The 23,765-nt window shown below is 40.5% G+C and overlaps 1 protein-coding gene across 1 annotated transcript in view; it reads right to left on the bottom strand.

Annotated features, from left to right (window-relative positions):
• The window catches only part of atp6v1ba (ATPase, H+ transporting, lysosomal, V1 subunit B, member a), a 78,645-nt gene that overhangs the window by 7,192 nt on the left and 47,688 nt on the right, over positions 1–23,765 (bottom strand). The window contains exons 7-11 of the mRNA XM_078223250.1: positions 19,615–19,716; positions 16,295–16,392; positions 13,352–13,475; positions 4,629–4,779; positions 2,193–2,275 (exon numbers count right to left, since the gene is read on the bottom strand). Coding sequence (XP_078079376.1) covers positions 2,193–2,275; positions 4,629–4,779; positions 13,352–13,475; positions 16,295–16,392; positions 19,615–19,716 — 558 coding nt within the window. The remainder of the gene's footprint in view (positions 1–2,192; positions 2,276–4,628; positions 4,780–13,351; positions 13,476–16,294; positions 16,393–19,614; positions 19,717–23,765) is intronic.

The following is a 23,765-nucleotide window of genomic DNA, read 5'->3' as shown; positions in this document are numbered from 1 at the left end:
ACACTATTTAATATGTAACTTATATTCTAAACTACAAAGAAATTCCCTGTTTAGTTTCAACGCAAACAACAATTCATTGCCACAGTTACACTTTATACCATCTCTTAAATGGACACTTCACTCATCTGGAACCGGTCCAAAGCTATTCTCTGCTCCTGATGGCCTACTTCCTTTCTCATCTGGGTAACTTTTAATCCCAGAACTGACTTTCACTAGGAGGGCTACACGTAAATTCCTTCCCTCTAGCCCAAATTGAGCAAATCTTCCAGCCTCCTTTAAATCTTGACAAATTTGATCTCTTTGATCCAAGTAGGAGCTCCTCCCACATTCTGACTAACGTGATGACCAATACAATCTCATATTTTTGCTGCTTCAGGTATAGAACTGGCTGCCTCTATCTCCTACTGTCTACCTCTCTGATGGCTGCAAACTCACAACTAAGAGTTTCAGGAATACCTCAAAGTCTGCAACCCAATACTACAATGACTTTTCTCTTCTGAAAGCATGGAAATGTGAATCTCATTAGCCATGTATCCAGGTAGAAATGCTAAATAGCTATCTTCTGGACTGCCAACTCCATCTTATCTTGGAATTAAAAATAATGTGGAGTTGCCGGCGTTGGACTGGGGTAAGCACAGTAAGTAGTCTCTCAACACCAGGTTAAAGTTATTTGGTAGCACGAGCTTTCGGAGTATCACTCCATCAGGTGAGTGCCAAAATAAACCTGTTGGACTTTAACCTGGTGTTCTGGAATTAAAAAGACAGTTTAAAGAATAACTATAAAATCTGACATTCTAACACCTCCCTGTGAGATTTGGAGCCTAATACTCTTCCCACAGATAGCACTGCTACTCTTTCCATTACCTAAGCATCTTGCATCATCTTCCCAGTGAGTTAATCTGCACCCCATAGCTACCAAGTCAACCAGACTTGTCAGGCAGCATTCACAAGTCACATGATTCCCCTTCATTTCCCCATTTTACCTTGAAAGAGGCAGTCCTAAATCATAATTTATAAACTTTGTAATTGTAACAACTTCATTTCTTAAGCCTTAATTTGAACAATTGCTTTGCGTGTATCTGGTTCACTATGTTGATGCAACATGCTTTCATTGCCATCTCCCTCACCCCAAAAACTGATTTAAGCCAACCCATGTACAGGGGAAAGGAGCAATCTGCTCCTCTTAATAAAAGTGAGAATTCCAGCTCTGGTAGCAACGAAATAGTACAAAACATAATTATGCTTGCAGTTGATCAATATTAACATACAACAAGAAATTAGCAGCCACAAATTAATTTGTTCAAATTATTATAACGTAATTATAACACAAACATTCAGTACAACAGGTACTTATGATCAAAACCAACCTTCTCCCACATTTCATCTAACCCCATTAACTATTAATTTCTTCTTCCCGTGCTTATCCGATCTCCCCTTAAATGCACCCATATTGTTTGCCTTACCTACTCTCCGTGGTAGTGAACTCCAATTTCTAGGGCAGCACAGTGCTCATCACTGCTGCCTCACAGCGCTAGGGACTCCAGCCTCAGGAGTTTGGACATTTTCCCTGTGCCTGCGTGGGTTTTCTCTGGGTGCTCCAGTTTCCTCCCACACTCCAAGGATGTGCGGTTTAGGTTGATTGGCCATGCTAAATTGCACCTTGGTGTCAGGGGGATTAGCAGGGTAAATATGTGGGGTTACAGGGATAGAGCCAGGGTGGGATTGTTGTTGGTGCAGACTCAATGGGTCTGAGGATTCTATGATTCTTTTCTATGATTCTATCCACTCTTTGGGGGAAATGATTCTTTTTTGAGTTCCACATTAAATTTATTAGTGACCATCTTACATTTATGGCCCTATTTCTGATCTCAATCTGCAAATGGAAACATTATCCCTCCTGAAGAGATTTTTGCATCTTAGGAATTGAGTATTCAAAAGTCTTGTGCATAAATTGCTCCTTTTTGCACGCTCACTGTGCTAGATGCAAAAGTATCAGTTTAAATGTAGGTTCAGCTAGTTATTTGCACAAAACACTTTTGGAATAAGTAAACTCATTGTGCATGTGAAATAATTTCTTGCATACATCTACACAGCTCCATTTAAAACCACAAGCATTAGAAGCTTCTAAATGTATAAGTATTGCAAACCCTCTTTGTAAAAGGTATCTTCCAACTTATTTCCATGCATCCTACCTGTCTATTGTGTAATTGACGATCAACATAGACCTGACCTTCTGTGATATATCCAGTTAAGTCAGGAATAGGGTGAGTAATATCTACAAGAGAGAGAAAGGATAATAAATAAATGTTAATTGTGATTAAGAAATAAAATGCATACCATTTCCATTTATTGGAAATAAAGTGGCAAAGGTCCAGATTTTGCAATGGGAAGGACAGCAAAACTGTTGATGTTTGTCATCATTACTCCACCAAAACTGAGAACTTAGGGAGTCTGCTCGTGGGTGGAAATGCAGAAGTTGCTGTCAGTGACACTGCACTTCTCCAGAGGGTGAGCTGTTGACGACTTTCCAGACTGCAATCCTTGAGCAATCAATCAGTTGGTGAAAACTTCCACTTTTACACTGTTAGTTTAGATGTAAAAATCCTTGAAAAAGTTGCACCTTGTTGAATGAGGTGTAACTGGGTTTCTACAAACGTACTAGGATCATAATTACTGCTGAACACCACATCTGGGCTGTAAATGCTAACTTTACACTTGTAGAATATCAAATTTCTCCATTATGACAAAAATTCCACACCTTTAAAACAATTTTTAAAAAAAGTTTCTTTGTCATATTTTAATTTTACCATATTTGATTTAATTTAAATTTCCAGACAGCAAATAAAAGTGAAGGCTATTCAGAAACTGAGAATACTTCAATGTGGTTGGTTGCTTACCTTGCTGACATAATTGCTGTTGAATGTCATTGCGATCCTCGATCTGGTGCTAGCTTTAAACTGCCATCTGGAAGTGGGGTATTCACAGCACAAAAGATCAATAGATCTTTGAGGCAGTTGTGAACATCATTGTGTTACCACTGAATTACCACAAAATCCTGCAGTACACCTTGTAGATGGTACACACGGTTGTCACTGTTCATCGGTGGTGGAGGATTTGAATGTTTGTGCAAGGGGTAGCAATCAAGTGAGAGGATTTGTCCTGGATGGTATCAAGCTTTTTGAGTGTTGGAGCTGCACTCATCCAGACAAGTGGAGAATATTCCATTATATTGTGGCTACAAGAGCTGGTCAGAGGCTGGGAATCCTGTGGCAAGTATCTCATCTCCTGACTCCCCAAAGCCTGTCCATTATCTACAAGGCACAAGTCAGGAGTGTGATGAAATATTCTCCCCTTGTATTATAAACTTAAGTGGTTGCATGATTGCTTTAAGAGCTGGTGAAATGATTTGATAGCAATGTCATTGGGGTGTTTCACAGGCTTCTGCTTAGTTTCATTTTCTACTCTGTACAGGGAGGAACTCCTGGAATAAATCTACTGTTGTTAGTTTGAATCTACGTGTGCAAATCATGTCCTTTTCTTTTTCTTTAAAACCCACAACTCCTAACATAGTTAAGACCTTGCCTGGGTGAGTGCAGCTCCAACAACACTCAAGAAGCTTGATACCTGGACAAAGCAGCCTTGCTTGATTGGCATCCCTTTCACAAAACCATTCACTTCCTCCGCTACTGATGCGCAGTGGCAGCAAAGTGTACCATCTACAAGATAAACTGCAGGGACTCACCAAGTCTCTTTTTAAGCAGCAACTTCAAATCCCACAACCACTGCCATCTAGAAGGACAAGGACAGCAGATACTTGGGAACATCACCGCTAGCAGATTCTTCTCCAAGCAACACACAATCATGACTTGGAAATATGTTGCCATTCCTTCACTATTGCTGGGTCAAAATCCCTAACCTTCCTCCCTAACAGTACTATGGGTGTACCTACACCACATGGACTGCAGTGGTTTAAGATGATAACTCACCACCACCTTCACAAGGGCAATTAGGGATGGGAAATGAATGTTGGCTTAGCCAGCAAAGCCCATATCCCTGGAATTAATTCAAAAAAATCTACAAGACAGTTGCGAGACCAGCCAGAGACTTTAGCAACATTAAGAAGAGAGGAGCAACGACTTGATACTAATGAGATGCAGATGCTGTGATAGATGTGCAAAGTAACCACAAAGGACAAATCTGGAACCAGAACGTCAGGGGACAGTGACAATTATGGGAGCATCAAAGCAAGTAGCAACAATCATCTGCTGCGGAGAGTGACAGGAAATTTAATGAGGTGAGTGAAGGAGATGAGGTGGTGAGAGGCAGTGGGATTTGAAGAGGAATAGGTGACGGATAGGAGGAGATGGAGAAGGGTGATCTACCAGTATTGTGGCAACTCCACATCAAATGGAACAAGCAGCATGATGATTAACTTGGCCTGCCACTTTTAAAATTGTGTAAACTGCAGTTCTCTTTTCCTGCATTCACTTTAAAACAGCACCAAATAGTTTGTATTACTGTTTGTTTCTAAAATACATCACTTCATACTTCTCTGCTTTAAAAATGTGTATGCTATTTTTCATTCTTACTTTTACACTTCAAAAAGGAAAAACACACATTTTACTCACCATCATTAGGCATAGTAAGGATTGGAATCTGCGTGATGGACCCATTTCTGCCCTCAACCCGTCCAGCTCGTTCATAGATGGTAGCCAGATCGGTATACATATAACCAGGAAAACCTCGACGGCCAGGTACTTCTTCTCGAGCTGCTGAAACCTTAGACATAAAAGATAAACTTCTTGTGTTTTCTTAGAAAACATTAGTTTGCAAAGCTACTTCAAGTTGCTATTTGTTGCCATTAATATACATTGCATAAACAAAAAGAACAAATGATTAAAACCTTTAATTGGAACCTACATATTAAATATAGACACCAAATATATATGCACGTGCCTTATTACTAAGTCTACATTTATTATTTACTTTTTTAAAAAGAGGAGCAAGAACAAAATTCCTCAGATGGTCATTTGGTTCAACTCAGGCTGATCGTCTGAAGGGATCTGTGGGAGGTAGCAGCAGGAACATTTAATTTGACAAATTCCTGCCCCATTTGCCCACAGTTCCCTCTCACACATCTACATTCATAACAACCTATGTGTGGTGTGTTCATGTTTGAATCCCCATAATCAGGTTTCTGACCCTGCCTCAGTACCAAAATAGCTCTCGTCACAAATGACAAGTTACAAAGCTGATCTACCCCTCTCATCCTTTGAATATTGATCACACCATCCTCGGTACGGTGGCACAGTGGTTAGCACTGACGCCTCACAACGCCAAGGACCCGGCTCGGGTCACTGTCTGTATGGAATATGCACATTCTCCCCGTGTCTGCGTGAGTTTCCTCCAGGTGCTCCGGTTTCCTCCCACAGTCCAAAGGTGTGCGGGTTAGGTAGATTGGCCATGCTAAATTGCCCCTCAGTGTCATGGGGACTAGCTAAAGTGAACGCATGGGTTTATGGGGATAGGGCCTGGGTGGGATTGTGGTTGGTGCATACTCGATGGGCCGAATGGTCTCCTTCTACACTGTAGGATTCTATGATTCCTCCAACAGTGTCCACTGTTATTCAACTGGATGGGACTGGACTTGACCAGTTCCACACACATCCATTTAATCATAGCCTGAGAATCAACTGCAATGCTTGTCTTCTCACTCCTGCACAGTTACATATGGTGGCCCCTGAGGATTTACTCTTGGTCCCCTCCTACCTGTGTGAAGAAACTGTTATTTTAATATTTTTCGGGTCTATTGTGATAGTCTGTGTAGCAGGCTTGTAGAGGCCGTTTGTGTCTGTCTGCGTATAATTAATTTAATTAAGCTTGGGACCAAGTATCTACAAAGTTGAGGACATCAAAGGGACTAAGTGTGAAAGGCAGGCATCTGAAGTAAAAATTGGCCAAATTGAATTTTCTAAAAGTAAACACAACATGGATAGAAATTTTCATTTGGAGATAAAGAAAGACTTGAGAGTTCAGTTATTAAATTTCAAAAGGAAGTAAAAAGGGTTTACAACTTGGTAAAGATCATAAATAAATAAGGTGAAGTTATTAAATTTTATTTTACCCAAAAATAGTGGCCATAAGGAAGATTTTTATATTCTGGGAAAGGTGAATTTCAAAGATGGACAAGGACAATGAGAAAAGAAAGAAAATAATAAAAAGATATGGGAACTGTGTTGGGAGTGGTCATGTAAGACCTCCAAGAGTGCCCTGTGCTGAGGCAGAATTGTGACTGATGAAAGTGAGCAGCATTCAATCAACCCAGAAAAGTGTGTTTTTCCAGAAAGCAGGATTTTGTGTTAAAGTTCTTTGGAATTTCCAGAGTGAGAGAGGAAGAGAAGCCCCGTGACATATCTTCTCTACCACAACAGAGAGTTTGCTTTGTGGTAATAATGCTGGACTTTTTAAATAGATTAAATATCTGTAAAGGACGGTTGCCTAAAGGGGCATTTATTTGAGAGTCTAACCAAGTAGGAATCCTTTGGGAGGAATGTTCTGTAAAACTAATTTGAACTGTGTAAAGTTTTCTTTTCTGAATAAATGTTTTAAATTATTAAAAATATCGAAAATGTTACTGGAATTTGTGGCTCCTAACTTCAGCACAAGTATCGACTTGTAAAAATATAAATAGAAAAGCATTGTGATAGCTTGCCAAGTTTCCCTTCAGGATTTGGTTTGCACCTTATTTACCATCTGCCAGATCATAACACCTCTCATTTACACGCTGCTACTCAGCAACATCATCTGAAAACACAGCATTACTTTTCACATTTATACTGACGACACCCAGCTCAACTTCTCTGGATTTCTCAGTATTACTAAATTATTAGATTGTTTTTTCAACATCCAGTAATGAATGAGCAGAAATTTCTTCCAATTAAATATTGGGAAGACTGAAGCCATAGTTTTTAGTCCCTGCTCCAAACTCTTCCCTTGCTACCGATGCCATCCCCCTCCTTGGCAGCTGTCTAAGACTAAGCCGAACGATTCATAATCTTGGTGTCATATTTGACCGTGAGATGTTTTTCCAACGAGATATCTATAACATCGCTAACACCACCTATTTTGACCTACATATCAATGCCAAACATCACCATGTCTCAGCTTATCAGCTGCTGAAATCCTCACCCACGCTTTGTTACCTTTACATTTGACTATTCTGACACACTCCTGGCCAGCTTCCCACATTTTACCCTCTGTAAACTTGACGTCGTTCAAAACTCTGATGCCTGTGTCCTTACTTGCACCAAGTTCCATTCACTCATCAGCCCTGTGCATGCTGACCTCCAATGGCTCCCGGTTAAGCAATACCTTGATTTTGAAATTCTCATTCTCGATTTCAAATTCTTCCATGGCTTTGCCCCTTTCTCTCTCTATAATCTCCATCCTCAAGATACAGGTCTCTTTGAGCATCATGGATTTTAATGATTCCACCATTGATGGTCTAGTCCCTTCAGCAACTTGAGCTCAATGGTTTGTAATTCCCTCCCTAAATCTCTCTGCTTCTCTTTCCTCCTTTGAGACCCCATAAAACCTACCTGTTTGACCAAGTTTTTAAGTCACCTGCTCTAATATCTTTTGTGGCTTGGTGTTAAATTTTGTTTTATAATTCAATGTGCAGCACCTAGGGACATTTCATTACATTAAAGGGACTATAAAAGTACAATGTTTTATCCTTAGTTTTGGTGTCTGGGGCAATTCAGAGATGCCCTCATAATTCTGCCCAGTGGGAATCCATTACCTAGGTGTCACTCCACTTCTCAGCACTTTCTTGGGAAAGGGAGTTCTAACTCCATAGGTGCAGGTTACAGGGCCAGAATATTAAAATCACCCCATTCCTAGGACTTTGAGCGGTCAATGCCCTCAGAAGCTGGAACTCCTGTCCTGCGGATTTCTGGTAATAGAATACTGCACCAGCAATTTCAGGTTCTACGTGAATACTCTGATTACTATCAGTATTAAAATGGAGTGGGGTGAGGTTAAGCTGAATGAATCGTTGGGCATTTCTTTCTGTAAACATTTAAATTTACTCTACTACCATAAACTATATTCTAAAATGGGTACAAAATATTGGCTTGGCTCAGCTTGTAGCATTCTCACTTCTGAATCAGAAGTTTTTAGGTTGAAAACTACTCCAGGACTTTAGTACATAATGTAAACTGACACCAATGTTTCAGTGTAGCACAGAGTGTATTGCATTGTCACGGGTGTTGCAATTTGCTTGAGACCACCTGTGTCTCTGTTCATTGAGGAGCAAGGTGTTTTCCTGGTGTCCTAGCCAAATTTCCACCCTTAACCACGATCACATGATCTCAATTTGCTGTTTATGTGATCTTGTTGAGGTTAAATAAGCTACTGCACTTGAATAAAGCAATTTACCCTGATAGACACAAGGTCATGAATACACTTAAAATAGTTCATTCAATGTGAAGTTTCATGTATAATAGTAGAGGATATCACATAGCTTGGCATAGATTCTAATTTATGCCCTCCCTGACATTAGGCAATGCTTGGCATAGATTCAAACACTTGTTCAAGATGAAAACCCAGTGTGCTTATCCAAGGCAACACCTAGTTCTTCTTTCCAATTTCACAACCGTAAGCGTCATACAGCAGAACAAAAAAAAACTTGCAATTAAAAATTGTCCGAGTAAAACTGAAAATTAATCTACAAAATATTTAATATAATTCATTTATTTTTGCAGAACTTGAGTTGTTAAAAACTGAAACACAGTTTGTAAGTCATGAAAACAAAATCAAAAGTTTGACCAAGTACATATGTTGTAACCAAGTCAAGTTGCATGAAGGTCAAGACTGATTAGCTAGAAAATCAGCCCTTTCCTCCAATTAAATACACTTTTAAAAAGTTGTGAAATTACACTTCAAAATAATGGTTCAATGAACACTTATTACTTATAGAAATAAGTTAAATGGCAAAATACAAATAAAAACAGTTGCAATGCATGCCCACCTTGTCTATGCTGTAAAAGTAGTTTTGCAAAATCACTTTATTCCAATAGCAAAGATGTAGTTAGAACATAGAACATAGAACAGTACAGCACAGAACAGGCCCTTCGGCCCACGATGTTGTGCCGAGCTTTATCCGAAACCAAGATCAAGCTATCCCACTCCCTATCATCCTGGTGTGCTCCATGTGCCTATCCAATAACCGCTTAAATGTTCCGAAAGTGTCTGACTCCACCATCACTGCAGGCAGTCCAGTCCACACCCCAACCACTCTCTGCGTAAAGAACCTACCTCTGATATCCTTCCTGTATTTCCCACCACGAACCCTATAGTTATGCCCCCTTGTAATAGCTCCATCCACCCGAGGAAATAGTCTTTGAACGTTCACTCTATCTATCCCCTTCATCATTTTATAAACCTCTATTAAGTCTCCCCTCAGCCTCCTCCGCTCCAGAGAGAACAGTCCCAGCTCCCTCAACCTTTCCTCATAAGACCTACCCTCCAAACCAGGCAGCATCCTGGTAAATCTCCTCTGCACTCTTTCCAGCGCTTCCACATCCTTCTTATAGTGAGGTGACCAGAACTGCACACAATATTCCAAATGTGGTCTCACCAAGGTCCTGTACAGTTGCAGCATAACCCCACGGCTCTTAAACTCCACCCCCTGTTAATAAAAGCTAACACACTATAGGCCTTCTTCACAGCTCTATCCACTTGAGTGGCAACCTTTAGAGATCTATGGATATGAACCCCAAGATCTCTCTGTTCCTCCACAGTCTTCAGAACCCTACCTTTGACCCTGTAATCCACATTTAAATTAGTCCTACCAAAATGAATCACCTCACATTTATCAGGGTTAAACTCCATTTGCCATTTTTCAGCCCAGCTTTGCATCCTATCTGTGTCTCTTTGCAGCCTACAACAGCCTTCCACCTCATCCACTACTCCACCAATCTTGGTGTCATCAGCAAATTTACTGATCCACCCTTCAGCCCCCTCCTCTAAGTCATTAATAAAAATCACAAAGAGCAGAGGACCAAGCACTGATCCCTGCGGCACTCCGCTCGCAACCTGCCTCCAATCCGAAAATTTTCCATCCACCACCACCCTCTGTCTTCGATCAGACAGCCAGTTACCTATCCAATCGGCCAACTTTCCCTCTATCCCACACCTCCTCACTTTCATCATAAGCCGACCATGGGGGACCTTATCAAACGCCTTACTAAAATCCATGTATATGACATCAACTGCCCTACCTTCATCAACACACTTAGTTACCTCCTCAAAAAATTCTATCAAATTTGTGAGGCACGACTTGCCCTTCACGAATCCGTGCTGACTATCCCGGATTAATCCGCATCTTTCTAAATGGTCGTAAATCCCATCTCTAAGGACCTTTTCCATCAATTTACCAACCACCGAAGACTAACCAGTCTATAATTACCAGGGTCATTTCTATTCCCTTTCTTAAACAGAGGAACAACATTCGCCATTCTCCAGTCCTCTGGCACCATCCCCGTGGACAGCGAGGACCCAAAGATCAAAGCCAAAGGCTCTGCAATCTCATCCCTTGCCCCCCAAAGAATCCTAGGATATATTTCAATCAGGCCCAGGTGACTTATCGACCTTCAGTTTATTCAAAACTGCCAGGACATCCTCCCTCCAAACATCTATTTCCTCCCACCTATTAGCCTGTAACACCTTCTCTTCCTCAAAAACATGGCCCCTCTCCTTGGTGAACACTGAAGAAAAGTATTCATTCATCACCTCGCCTATCTCTACTGACTCCATACACAAGTTCCCACTACTGTCCTTGACCGGCCCTAACCTCACCCTGGTCATTCTTTTATTCCTCACATAAGAGTAAAAAGCCTTGGGGTTTTCCTTGATCCGACCCGCCAAGGACTTCTCATGTCCCCTCCTAGCTCTCCTAAGCCCCTTTTTCAGCTCATTCCTTGCTAACTTGTAACCCTCAATCGAGCCATCTGAACCTCGTTTCCTCATCCCTACATAAGCTTCCCTCTTCCTTTTCACAAGACATTCCACCTCTTTCGTGAACCATGGTTCCCTCACTCGGCCATTTCCTCCCTGCCTGACAGGGACATACCTATCAAGGACATCCAGTATTTGTTCCTTGAAAAAGTTCCACTTTTCATTAGTTCCTTTCTCTGACAGTTTCTGTTCCCAACTTATGCCCCCTAATTCTTGCCTAATCGCATCATAATTACCTCTCCCCCAATTGTAAACCTTGCCCTGCCGTACGGCCCTATCCCTCTCCATTGCAATAACAAAAGACACCGAATTGTGGTCACTATCTCCAAAGTGCTCTCCCACAACCAAATCTAACACTTGGCCCGGTTCATTTCCCAGTACCAAATCCAATGTGGCCTCACCTCTTGTCGGCCTATTCACATATTGTGTCAGGAAACTCTCCTGCACACACTGCACAAAAACTGCCCCATCCGAACGTTTTGACCTACAAAAGTTCCAATCAATATTTGGAAAGTTTACCATAAACTTCTGAAAAGAATGCCCTAAATCAAGGCTAATGCTTTTTCAAAGTTTTGTTAGTAATCAATTACATTTAGTTTGAGCTATGCAGCAACAGGTGCGACATCATCTCCAGACAACAGCAGCAACACTTGTTATGTCCACAGTCATTTGTAAATAAATAAAACATCTCCCAATCTGAACAAAAACATTTTTTTTCTTGAATTACTCTTTCAACCTTGGTAATAGTGTTCCACATCACAATTGCTTTCAAAACCACTGTGGACTTGTTCGACAAAAAGCTAAAGAGCAAATACATCCAACATAACACAATAAACCACATGCAATCTCCATTTAGATATTACCATTAAATAAGCACGACAAACATTAAGTGAATTCTGTCCATTGGGAGGAGAATATGCCATCAAAAAATATATTTCACATGAATGTAACAAATACTTTTCAGTCAGATTTTCAAGGACCATGATCTGAACTCATTCAAGTTAATAAATACCTATAAGATGTTTTCAAATGGGGTATTCAGGGTTTATGTGAGGAGATTTCTGAATTTGATGACTTACAGGAAACCTCCTAAGGCAATGGGGGAAAAGGGGTGGATTTAGAAATTGACGGACCCACTCACAACTGCCAGTTTTAACTGAGGCGGGCAACCAACCCTCCCCTCAGGAGGCAGGTTAGGCCTTGAAAATATTTTCAGGAGGCTGTGGTCTCCATTTTAATCCAATTTCTATTTTTACACCTGAATACTGGATAGTCCAAGCCTCTCAAAACCTGACAGCAGAAGGATCAGTTAGAATTGTTAGGATTGCAGGGCAGAGAAGCTAAAGTGTTTCTACTTCTCACCCAAACCAACACACAAACCTATAAATTACCCATTCCGCAATCTGCCCAACTGCCAAACTCCATCCTCAAGAGCTGCATGACCGATTTGGGATTCCAGCATCTGTACTATTTTGCTTTTATCTTCTGTATGATCTGACCACCTCCACCTCTCCTACACAACCTGAAGGTGGGTTAAGCTGATCCAACTTGCACCAAGCTATGTAACCTGACTCCGATAAAATAAATTGATAGCTCACGAGGAACCAACTGGGTTAAGTAATGACAATATAGATACATGCAAGGTCACATACATTGGAAAAGAAAACCCACAAGAGTAAAATGTGAGAGTATGTATCAACAATCCACTGTAAATATTTGCTATAAGTATTCAATTTGAAACTATCAAGTCTAATTGCAACATGGAATGCCCTATGATTAGAAAATAATTTATTCCAACTTTATACATCCTCTTCAGAAACTATTTTTGGAATATTACGCATTGAGAATAATGAATCCTAAATGTAGAAATTCAATTGTGAAATCATTTTAATTACAAAAGAGAATGACAGAGGAAGTATACAATCAAATATATAAAATGGTGCAATAAAATCAGACAGCGTGGGCTTCACTACTAAGATACTCTAGTGTCCTGTTTAGTTACCTTCAGAGTATGTAGGCTAGTGAGAAATCTTTATCACTGAAACTTCATTTGTGATTGTTGTCTCTATTTGGAGATTGAGTCAATTGATAGGTTGGTAAATAACAGGGCAGGCCATGCAGGTTCTAGAAGGAACAAACTTGATGATTTTTTCTCAATCCATTCATCCAGTCACCTCCTCCTTGGTCCCCTAACCCACATTATGGATAGTTTCACTCACTCAGCATACTGTTACATTAGACAAAATCATAATTAGTACTTCCCCCACCATTGAACATTTTACATAAGATGCTGTTTCTTTACACATGAATATTTGGGGGAAAATGCACATACCTCTCTCAAAGCCTCAGCATAAGAGCTCATGTCTGTTAAAATAACCAACACATGCTTTTCACATTGATAGGCCAGGTATTCTGCAGAAGTCAGTGCAAGACGAGGTGTAATAATGCGTTCAATGCTGTTGAAAGAGACAACTATCCATCAGTGTTCAGGTCAGTGCTAACCTTAGAATGTGAACATTTCAATATTAACTTTACATCCAGATAGTATTTCTGCTGTGTAACATGAGAATGTGTGTAGGTCACTGAGCCTATTTCCCCATTCGGAGAGATCATGGCTGATCTGTGGCTTAGTTGCAAATCCCTTAATATCTCTGGTTCACAAAAATCTATCATTCATAGATTTAAAATTAACAATTTTTTAAACATCAATTGCCAATTGTGGAAGAGCGTTCCGAACTTCTGCCACCTTATGTGTGTAAAAGTATTTCCTAATTTCACTTCCGAAAATTGTTGGTGTGATACTTGAGAGCAAAAGTACCAGTTGGCATCTTCATGGCAAACCAATCTGAAATTCTGTTCACTTTAATCACAATTTAAAATGTTTCATCATGTTGATCAATTTTCCACACAAATTAAAAGTCAAATGATCTTCCTATTGACAAAATCATCTGGTTCAGCACCATGATTATTGGCTATCAGATTTTAAAATTATATCAGCACACTTTTAATTGTAATTCTATATTTCTAATGTATCCAATTTGATTTTTTAAAAATGTTCTGCAGTGATCCTAGAGATCATAGAAGGAGCCTGTTTAGTCCTTCATGTCTGCTCTTGGAAAGCGCTGTCCAATCAAATCCAACAACCCAGAGCTTTCTCCATAACACTGCAGATTAGTTCTCTTCGCATCCACGTCCAATTGTTTGAATGTTCCTATAGATTCTGATTCCACTATTCCTTCAGGGAAGTGCATTCCAGATCATAGGGCGTGTTTTCTCAATCTTCCAATAAGAAGGCTGAACTCTATAAGATTCTCCTCATGTATTTATGTGGTCCAAAATCATGTGTTGCTCTTAGTACAAAATCCAAAAGAAATTTCAGGGGGCAAGGTGCCATTCTGCCCCACGTTTCTTCTCAAACTTGTTTCAGTATATTAATATCCTTTGGGAGACATGGTACACCAGATCTATTTTAATGTAGTCATACCAATAAGTTGTGCAAGGCTAAAATATCACATTTAGGCAAAAGTAATTACAGCACAGGTGATGACCATTCGGCTCTTTGTAGAATAACCCAGTCAGTCCCATTCACCCAGTGTCCTTGCATTCCTGCAAGTGTATATCCTTAAAGTTCCAATTCAACTTATTTTAAAAATCATTGATTATATTCACTTCCACCATCCTCATAAGAATATGTTCTACGTCATTACCATTCTGTGTTAGAAAGTTCCCCAAAACCTTAAATCCTTAACCCTTAACCCATGTATGATCACTCACAGGAATAGTATTTCTTTGACCATCTTATCAAAACCTGCCATAACCTTGTTCACATCTATCAAATCTTCCCTCACTATCCATTATAACAAAATGCTCTTCAGATAATCCTAGTTCATAAATAGCAATATTGATAGTACACGTTGCATTTAATAATATTTTTCCTTTTTCACTAATTGGGCTTGCATATTACTGTATTTTCTATTTTTGGGTTTTTAATGTTTTAAAACTAGTTATCACTGGCTCTGGTCTCTAAATGTATGATTTGCAAAGCAATATTAATCATTCCGAAGAGGACATTTTTGGAGGTGTAGCTAGAATGTGGTGCAGAATAAGGTCAACAACACAGGCTCAATCCCTGTACCTGCTGAAGTAATTCTTGGGGCCTGCCTCCTCATCTTGCCCAATAGTGATATCATAGCTTGAGCCAAGATTAGCAACCCTCGGATAACGAGGATGCTACAGGGAGAGAAAGATGTAGTGGGCATGGATAGTGAAACATCAAATTACTTCAAATTCAGTAAGAATAACTTGCACCTATGTAGCACCTCTCGTGATCTCCCAAAGTGATTTACAACAAATGAAGCGCTTTTGAAAAGGCAGACGATTTCCGCATTTCTATCATAGTGATGTTGGTGAGGGGGAATAGATTTCCCCTGCTTTGTTTGAATAATAATACCATGGGAACTTTTTGGTCCATTTCAGAGGGCAGACTAGGCTTTGGTTTAATGCTTCATCCAAAAGGCGACACCTCCAATAGTACTGCACTCTTTCCCTATGCACTGAGGTGTCAGCCTGGATTTTGTGATCAAGTCTCTGGAGTGGGACTTGAAGCCACAATCTTCTGACTCAGAGGCAAGAGTGCCGTCATTAAGCCATGGTTGACACCTAAATAATACTAAATAATAAGCAGGATAATTATTTGTCCCTAAACATATACTTCGGCATGACAGAATAAAGATTCTAGATCATGGTGGCAAGACATGCTTGCATGAATTGCAGTAGGATAGTTGAGAGAAGATGTAATGGGGTAATGAGTGTTTTATACCAGTGTGAAAGTATACAGCAAATACATAAATGGCCTAACCAAACATTCAATCTAGATGTGCACAATCAATCAGTCCGTCAGGCAAACAAGTTTCATTTGAGTGTTTCTTGATAGATTGTGAATGGCAGTCTTTATAAAATGTATAATGGAAGACGATGCATTTGCAAGATACATTCAGCAATTACTATGATAGTGGAATTTTCCAAATAAAATAGCATGGAAAATATTTATCTTTTGCTAGATAATAGCTTTTTGTAGGTCATGATTTGTATAACTGATGACATTGTGCATCTTCCTTGAAAGTATGTCGATTTACCAGTTGTTGCACCTGTCGTCTTGCAAATAAGTGCTATTTTCATGAATTGCAGAAGCCTGTCTAACCTCTCTCACTCTTTTGGTTTAACTGCTGCAAGTAGGCAAAACTCACTTCCTGATCTGTTATTTTGAGGTACTTACGTTGGGTCATTTGCAAGATTCAAAAAGAGACAGACGTTGTCCATTGATCCATTTTCTTCAAAATCAGATTTGAAGAATCTTGCAGTTTCCATATTAACCTGTTATATAAAATGCAGATGATCAAAACAGACGCAGCCCTTTTGGTTACCCTTTGATTAATCATAAATATATCTAATATATTGCTCAAAACAGTAGATAAGCCATGTAGCCACTAAAAATGAAGGGATTGAATAAAGATTCACTGCATAGCAGTGGCCAACAAGTATCGGTCCCTGGTAATGTCAGAAAATCATTAAACTGGAAGGGAAAGGCAAAGGATTCGAGAAGGATACATGTAATATTGTATAAGAAGCATATTAAAACAATGACGAAAACTACAGATTTACCACCTGATAAGTATGCTGAAAGACATTCTAAAGGAGAGAACAAATGAAGCATGCAGAGAAATATGGAAGGAGAGAACCAGAAATTGCTTTTATGGGAGGTGAGTGGCATTTGACAAATACATTGGATGCCAAAGAAATAATTGACTTGGAAGACAAGACGACTTTTATATAATGCCTTTTGTGGCATGTTTCAATGCACTTCACATACAATGAATTACTTTTAAAATTTAGTGACTTATTAGGTAAATGCAGTTACCACTGTTTATCCTGCAAAATCTCACAGTGGATGAATGACAAGTTAATCTGATGTTGGTCGAGGAAACAATGTTGACCTAGATACTGGGAGAACACCTCGAATAATGCCATCAGATCCTTTATCTCCAATTGATCTTGTGGTACTGGTAGGCAACACATCCGAAGGGCTACATTTCTGATAATGCATTATCCTCCCAATACTGCATTTGAAAAATACTCTTAGATGATGCCAAATTGAACTCATAGATTCAGGTAGTGATAATGTTAAATTACTTGAATTGACACACTGGAAACTCCATGCATATTATGTACTTGGATTTTGCCAGGTTGTTGACAGTGCAAAACAAAAGATTGATCTATAGAAACGTGGCTTGAAATGGAGAAGAGAGATTTCTGAAGTAGATCAGAAACAGGGGAATGAGGGGATAAAAGGTTGTAGTGCGTAGAACCCTGTTGCAAGACAAATTGGAAACTGATTAACTTTATCATATGAATCTTTGCCATATTTTCATTACTAAGGTTGGTCAAAGGAGGTTTATATTGATTGTAAACACAGATTCTCTGTTAGAAAATAACCACAAGAGCCAAAAATGAAATGCACCCCCCCCTCAAAAGATGCAGCACAATACAGCCTTTTACGATCACTGAGTGCCAACTCCACTCACAGGAGATTTGTTCTTTTACACATCCTGAAATTATCTTCCATGCACAATGTACAAGCAGCAAGAATTTGGATATCCCAGTTCATTTGATGCTCTGGTTTTCAGCATCAGATTTACATATTTGTATTGGTTCATGACACAGAGGGCACCAAGTTACAGAAGAGCTCAAATGCTACACACCAATAAAATGCTACTGTCATGAACAACACAGCATTTAATGCATCTCATTCGTACCCATATTCTGATTGCAAAATGATTTTTTGCTGTTTCTGGTTGTGCAGTATCCCTCCGTCCTTAAACATGTAAAATTTTGTTCTTTAATCCAGAAAAATAATGAAGTATTTCATAATTAGGTGTGTTCCTCTACACCATACCCAATATGCTTCATGCAAAAGAGTGATCTTAGATCAGTTCAAGCAGAAATAAGACCATGTATTCCTTATAGCACAAAAGATTTGACAGCCACAGCCAGTCATAAAACTGTAAGCATGGCATTTTTCCAAGGCAAGAATTTCATATCAGTCCTTGAATTTAGTTCAAAAGAATAATCCAAAAAATCCTGCTTGCAGGTAGGTGCTCTAAACCATTCATAAAGGATCAAGAAAGTTATTTCGTGAAGCTTTTCCCGAGTCACATAGATAGCATATTGCATTTTCATAGATGGTGCTAGGTTCATTAAAATTTTTATACTTACTAAATTATACCCAAATATGAGAGTTGCATATCAGGACCCTGTGGAAGTCATTACGCATAGACATACATGGGAATCACACAGAATATTAAACTTCTGATGGGCTGACTCCTGGTTGTCCGGGACCCTGCATGAAGGTCTCTGACCCTGACGCTTAGGGCAGCAATTTGAACTAGACCTGCATGACTTACCTTGATAGTTACCTAGGGAACATTAGACAGTTTAAAACTCCACAACCAACCCCTCCCAATATTACCCCTCCCAACCACCAGACTATCCCTCGGTCTAACCTGTCTACCCTCCTCCCATCTTTTACTACCCACTCACACACCCACACTCATTCATCAAAAGACTGAATCTTTTAAATATTTAGCAGAAAATAGTATCTACTGCCATAAAAAGGGGGATGTTCTCTTCTACCCACTTACTAGAGTTAGAGGGGAGCTGTTGGGTTGCCCATTTCTGTGTTAGCCAGCATTGGAAGATTCCAGAAGAAATGGACAGTACCATTGGGTGGAGAAAATCTCCCTGGGCAGCGGCAATGAACGCAGCAATGAGGGGAAAAATGTTGAAATTCTATCCTTGTAAGAAATATTAAATGCAACACAGTGGTTGAATAACTTGCCTATTTTGTCATTCCATAAATTTGTAACATAAGAGAATGTTCTTTTGTTACTCTTGCAATGAAGATTGACAGGTTTCCACTATCAGAACAATGTACAGGTTCCGGACTCCTCCTCCAACATCCTGATATCCATAATCATAAAACTGGGTCCTGCACTGGAAACTACAATCCCCATTGGCCATTGCTCTTTGTCATATCTGGGCTGTGGTGTTCTGATCCTCTGTTCTTTCATTCCTGGATTAACGATAGAAACCGGCATGGTCTGCCGCTTCTCTCTGCCTTTCCCCACCCCAGCTGGGTTCAGCTCACCGGAGAAGTTAGCCCGGACTTAAGTTAGCCTATTACCCCCAGCATAGGACCCAAAATCTGGGATGGTTCCATATCTGGTACACATCTGGCCTCCAGTTTCCTGGATAGAGTCTGGTACCTGTAGTACCATTTAGCCACATCATTGCTTACTAATTACTGCTCTTTCCATCTATTCTGGTTAATTTGACAGGATTCAAGATAATGTGAACCAAATCCTTCTCTGTACATGATAATACACTGACATTCAGCGCACAGGCAATTGTGGACCACCAACAGCTGCAGCCTGGGGAATGGTATCTGCAACTGCATTCTATCATTAATGGCAACACAATTAATTGGTAGACCAATAAACAAGATCGACACAGCTTCAGTCCTCTTTCTAATTCACTTACACCCATAGCAGCAAACACAATAGCAAAATTCTCTGCACTGTAGTCCATGACATCTTTGGATTTTTGAACGAGGCCAGCTTGGCGGCAGATTTGGGCAGCAATCTGGAAAACAATTCAGATATTTTAGGAGATGTATTTACCAGAGGTAGTGTTGTTCATGCACCCCAAATACCATTTTCCTTTTACTTTTAGTGAATGAGAAAGTTTCCAGCTCTTTTCATCCTTCATTTTTTTATACTTCAAATTGAGTGAAACACTCTTCTGTGAAACCTTCTCTACCTTAAAGACATACACACACACACACACACATTAGCTATGTAGTATAGTACTTTAGGCAGGACAAATTCCTGTTCAAGCATAAGTTTCAGAATTTACCAACAACTTTTAGTCATAATCAAAACCAACACAAAGAATGAAAGTGCAGGAAAAAAACAACAGCAGTTTTTCCTAAACTCAGCAGTAAAATGACTTGTTTTTCGGGGTCAAAAAATTGCCTACTCGTCACTTGGTAGAACTTCAGTACTGCTGAAAAAGAGAGACATGCAATTGAAGTTTTTTTGTCTTGCACTCATTAGGATAGACACAAGAATACTAAATTTCATTGGGAATTTATACTCATGAGAAAAAGGGTGCACTATATATACCCAAATAGATGGTGTGGTCATGGGTTCCCCTCGGGGCAGGCTCTCGCTCTCTTTTTTATTGATTTCCACAAAAGAAATGAGCTTTTGTTGGAATGACCCCTAATTTCCCATCAATTCTGTATTTCCGATACAGACATGTTTCCTATAGCACTTGCTGAACAATTCCAACTGTGCTAACTACACTAACAGCCAATTTAAGAATATCAGTTGGGTTCAAAATGCAATTCGTTTGCTAGAAGCTATATATATTCATATGCAGGGATTTGTCCTGAGTGAATATATCCAAACATAGTACCTTTTTTTGAATAAAAAGCACGGGGAAAGAATAGTTCCCTGGTGCAGTCACCATGGTAATGCCTTGACCAAACAGAGCTGGACAAGTGGCTTCAGCTCAGTGCAAGAGGCCAGGACAGCAAGTCCCCAGGAAGGGGGTGGGTTGACTGGAACCTCACTGCCTTTGGGGAAGGTGGGGGAGGGGTCAAATCTTCCACTGCACTTGGAATTGGCCAATGGTTGTTGTTAACCTATTTCAAAATTTAATTTACTCAACCAAATCCTTCTTTGTTTAAAATAAGCTGAATTCTTCCATTAAGTTAGGATTACACTATTTAGAACAATGGGTTGCAAATCTACAGCATCCTGTATCTGCTGTAGGAATTTCAGAGCCATGAAACAGTGTGGGTGAGAACTGTATGCAAAAGCTAAGCAGGTAGGAGACCAGCCAAGTTCTGAAATTCAAATTCAAAACCTTAAATAGGCAACTGAAAATATCACATCACTCATAAAACGTGAGAAATTTTATTGTTGCATTGTTGATTCTGAAATCAACCTCACTTCCAGACGTTAAAGGCTTGGGTTATCTGTGCCATGTTTAAGGGGCATGCTCTTAAAGCTTCTAAAGGCACACCAAGTTAGTGGAGCGGCACAGTGGCACTGTGAAGCATTGCTGCCTCACAGGCCAGGGACCTGGGGTTCGATTCCCAGCTTGAGTCACTGTCTATGCGGAGTCATCATAGAAATCATAGAAACCCTACAGTGCAGAAGGAGGCCATTCGGCCCATCGAGTCTGCACCGACCACAATCCCACCCAGGCCCTACCCCCACATATTTACCCGTGAATCCCTCTAACCTACGCATCTCAGGACTCTAAGGGGCAATTTTTAACCTGGCCAATCAACCTATCCCGCACATCTTTGGAGTCTGCACATTCTCCCCATGTCTGCATGGATTTCCTCCGGTTTCCTCCCACAATCCAAAAGACATGCTGGTTAGGTACATTTGCCATGCTAAATTCCTCCTCAGTGTACCCGAACAGGTGCTGGAGTGTGGCAACTAGGGGATTTTCACAGTAACTTCATTGCAGTGTTAACGTAAACCTACTTGTGACACCAATAAATAAATAATAAAACCCATATCAAAATAAAATCCCCATTCTGGAAAAACAAACTTTCTGAAATGTGAACAGTACATATAGAACTTCCAAAACGCCATGATACAAGATATAAATATTTAAAATAAAATATTCAAGGAATACATTGCCGATGTTGAAGTTCAAATATAATTCTCATTAAATGTTAAGTTTGTGAGCAATCGATTCAACTTTAAAAAAATAAAGTGGAATTGTTTTGTTCCTTGTACTTCAATGGGACAAAGAAGAAAAGTACAGCACAGGAACAGGCCTTTCGTCCTTCCAAGCCTGTGCTGATCATGATGTCCTAACCAAACTAACAAAAAAACCATGTGCCCTTACTCAGTCAATATTCCCCTTTTATTGTACACATCCAGATGCTTCATAAATGTTGCTAATGTGCCTGCTTCCACCTCCTCTGGCAGCACGTTCCACCACTGTGTGTGAAAAACATCCACCGCACATCTCCCTTAAACTTTCCCCCTCACCTTGAACCTGTGCCCCCTTGTAATTGACACTTCCACCCTAGGAAAAAGCCTTTGACTAGCCATCCTGTCTATGCCTCTCATAATTTTGTAGACCTAAAATGAAGTGCGCTGTGGAAGAGCGGTGGATGTGGTCTATATGGACTTCAGCAAGGTGTTCGATAAGGTCCCCCATGCAAGACTTCTTGAGAAAGTGATCGGGCATGGGATCCAAGGGGCTGTTGCCTTGTGGATCCAGAACTGGATTGCCTGCAGAAGGCAGAGAGTGGCTGTGGAGGGGTCTTTCTCTGCATGGAGGTCAGTGACCAGTGGAGTGCCCCAGGGATCTGTTCTGGGACCCTTGCTGTTTGTCATTTTCATAAATGACCTGGATGAGGAAGTGGAGGGATGGGTTGGTAAGTTTGCTGACGACACCAAGGTAGGTGGTGTTGTGGATAGTTTGGAGGGATGTCAGAAGTTGCAGCGAGACATAGATAGAATGCAAGACTGGGCGGAGAAGTGGCAGATGGACTTCAACCCGGATAAGTGTGTAGTGATCCATTTTGGCAGATCCAATGGGATGAAGCAGCAGTATAATATGAAGGGTACCATTCTTAGCAGTGTAGAGGATCAGAAGGACCTTGGGGTCCGGGTCCATAGGACTCTTAAATCGGCCTCGCAGGTGGAGGATGCGGTCAAGAAGGCATACGGCGTACTGGCCTTCATTAATCGAGGGATTGAGTTTAGGAGTCGGGAGATAATGCTGCAGCTTTATAGGACCCTGGTTAGACCCCACTTGGAGTACTGCGCGCAGTTCTGGTCACCTCATTACAGGAAAGATGTTGAAGCCATTGAAAGGGTGCAGAGGAGATTTACAAGGATGTTGCCTGGATTGGGGGGCATGCCTTATGAGGATAGGTTGAGGGAGCTTGGTCTCTTCTCCCTGGAGAGACGAAGGATGAGAGGTGACCTGATAGAGGTTTACAAGATGTTGAGAGGTCTGGATAGGGTAGACTCTCAGAGGCTATTTCCAAGGGCTGAAATGGTTGCTACGAGAGGACACAGGTTTAAGGTGCTGGGGGGTAGGTACAGAGGAGATGTCAGGGGTAAGTTTTTCACTCAGAGGGTGGTGGGTGAGTGGAATCGGCTGACGTCGGTGGTGGCGGAGGCAAACTCGTTGGGGTCTTTTAAGAGACTTCTGGATGAGTACATGGGATTTAATGGGATGGAGGGCTATAGATAGGCCTAGAGGTGGGGATGTGATCGGCGCAACTTGTGGGCCGAAGGGCCTGTTTGTGCTGTGGCTTTCTATGTTCTATGTGTCACTGAAAAGGTTGGGAACCACTGATGGAAACTAAATAATTTAACAGTACCTTTTTTCCTCTGTTATTAATTCACTTTGGGTATATTTCTACAGTCACTAAATGCCTGCAAGAAAGCTGTTCATGTGACCACTCAGCCTCGGAGGAGACTGTTAGCAAGATTCAGCCATGGGAATGAAGAGGGAACGTTGAAGCTTACCTTAAGTTTGTCCCGTAGATGTCTAAATATATCTTTGGTCTGTGGGAACCCTGGTTGAACTTTGATTCCTTCCTAAACCAAAGCTCCAAGGCCAACTATAGCATCATAATTGCT

This window comes from Mustelus asterias, chromosome 11 (assembly GCF_964213995.1).
Source record: "Mustelus asterias chromosome 11, sMusAst1.hap1.1, whole genome shotgun sequence".
NCBI classification, from domain to species: domain Eukaryota; kingdom Metazoa; phylum Chordata; class Chondrichthyes; order Carcharhiniformes; family Triakidae; genus Mustelus; species Mustelus asterias.
The sequence above is the reverse complement of the archived record's forward strand: the minus strand, read 5'-3'. Positions and strand labels throughout refer to the sequence as shown.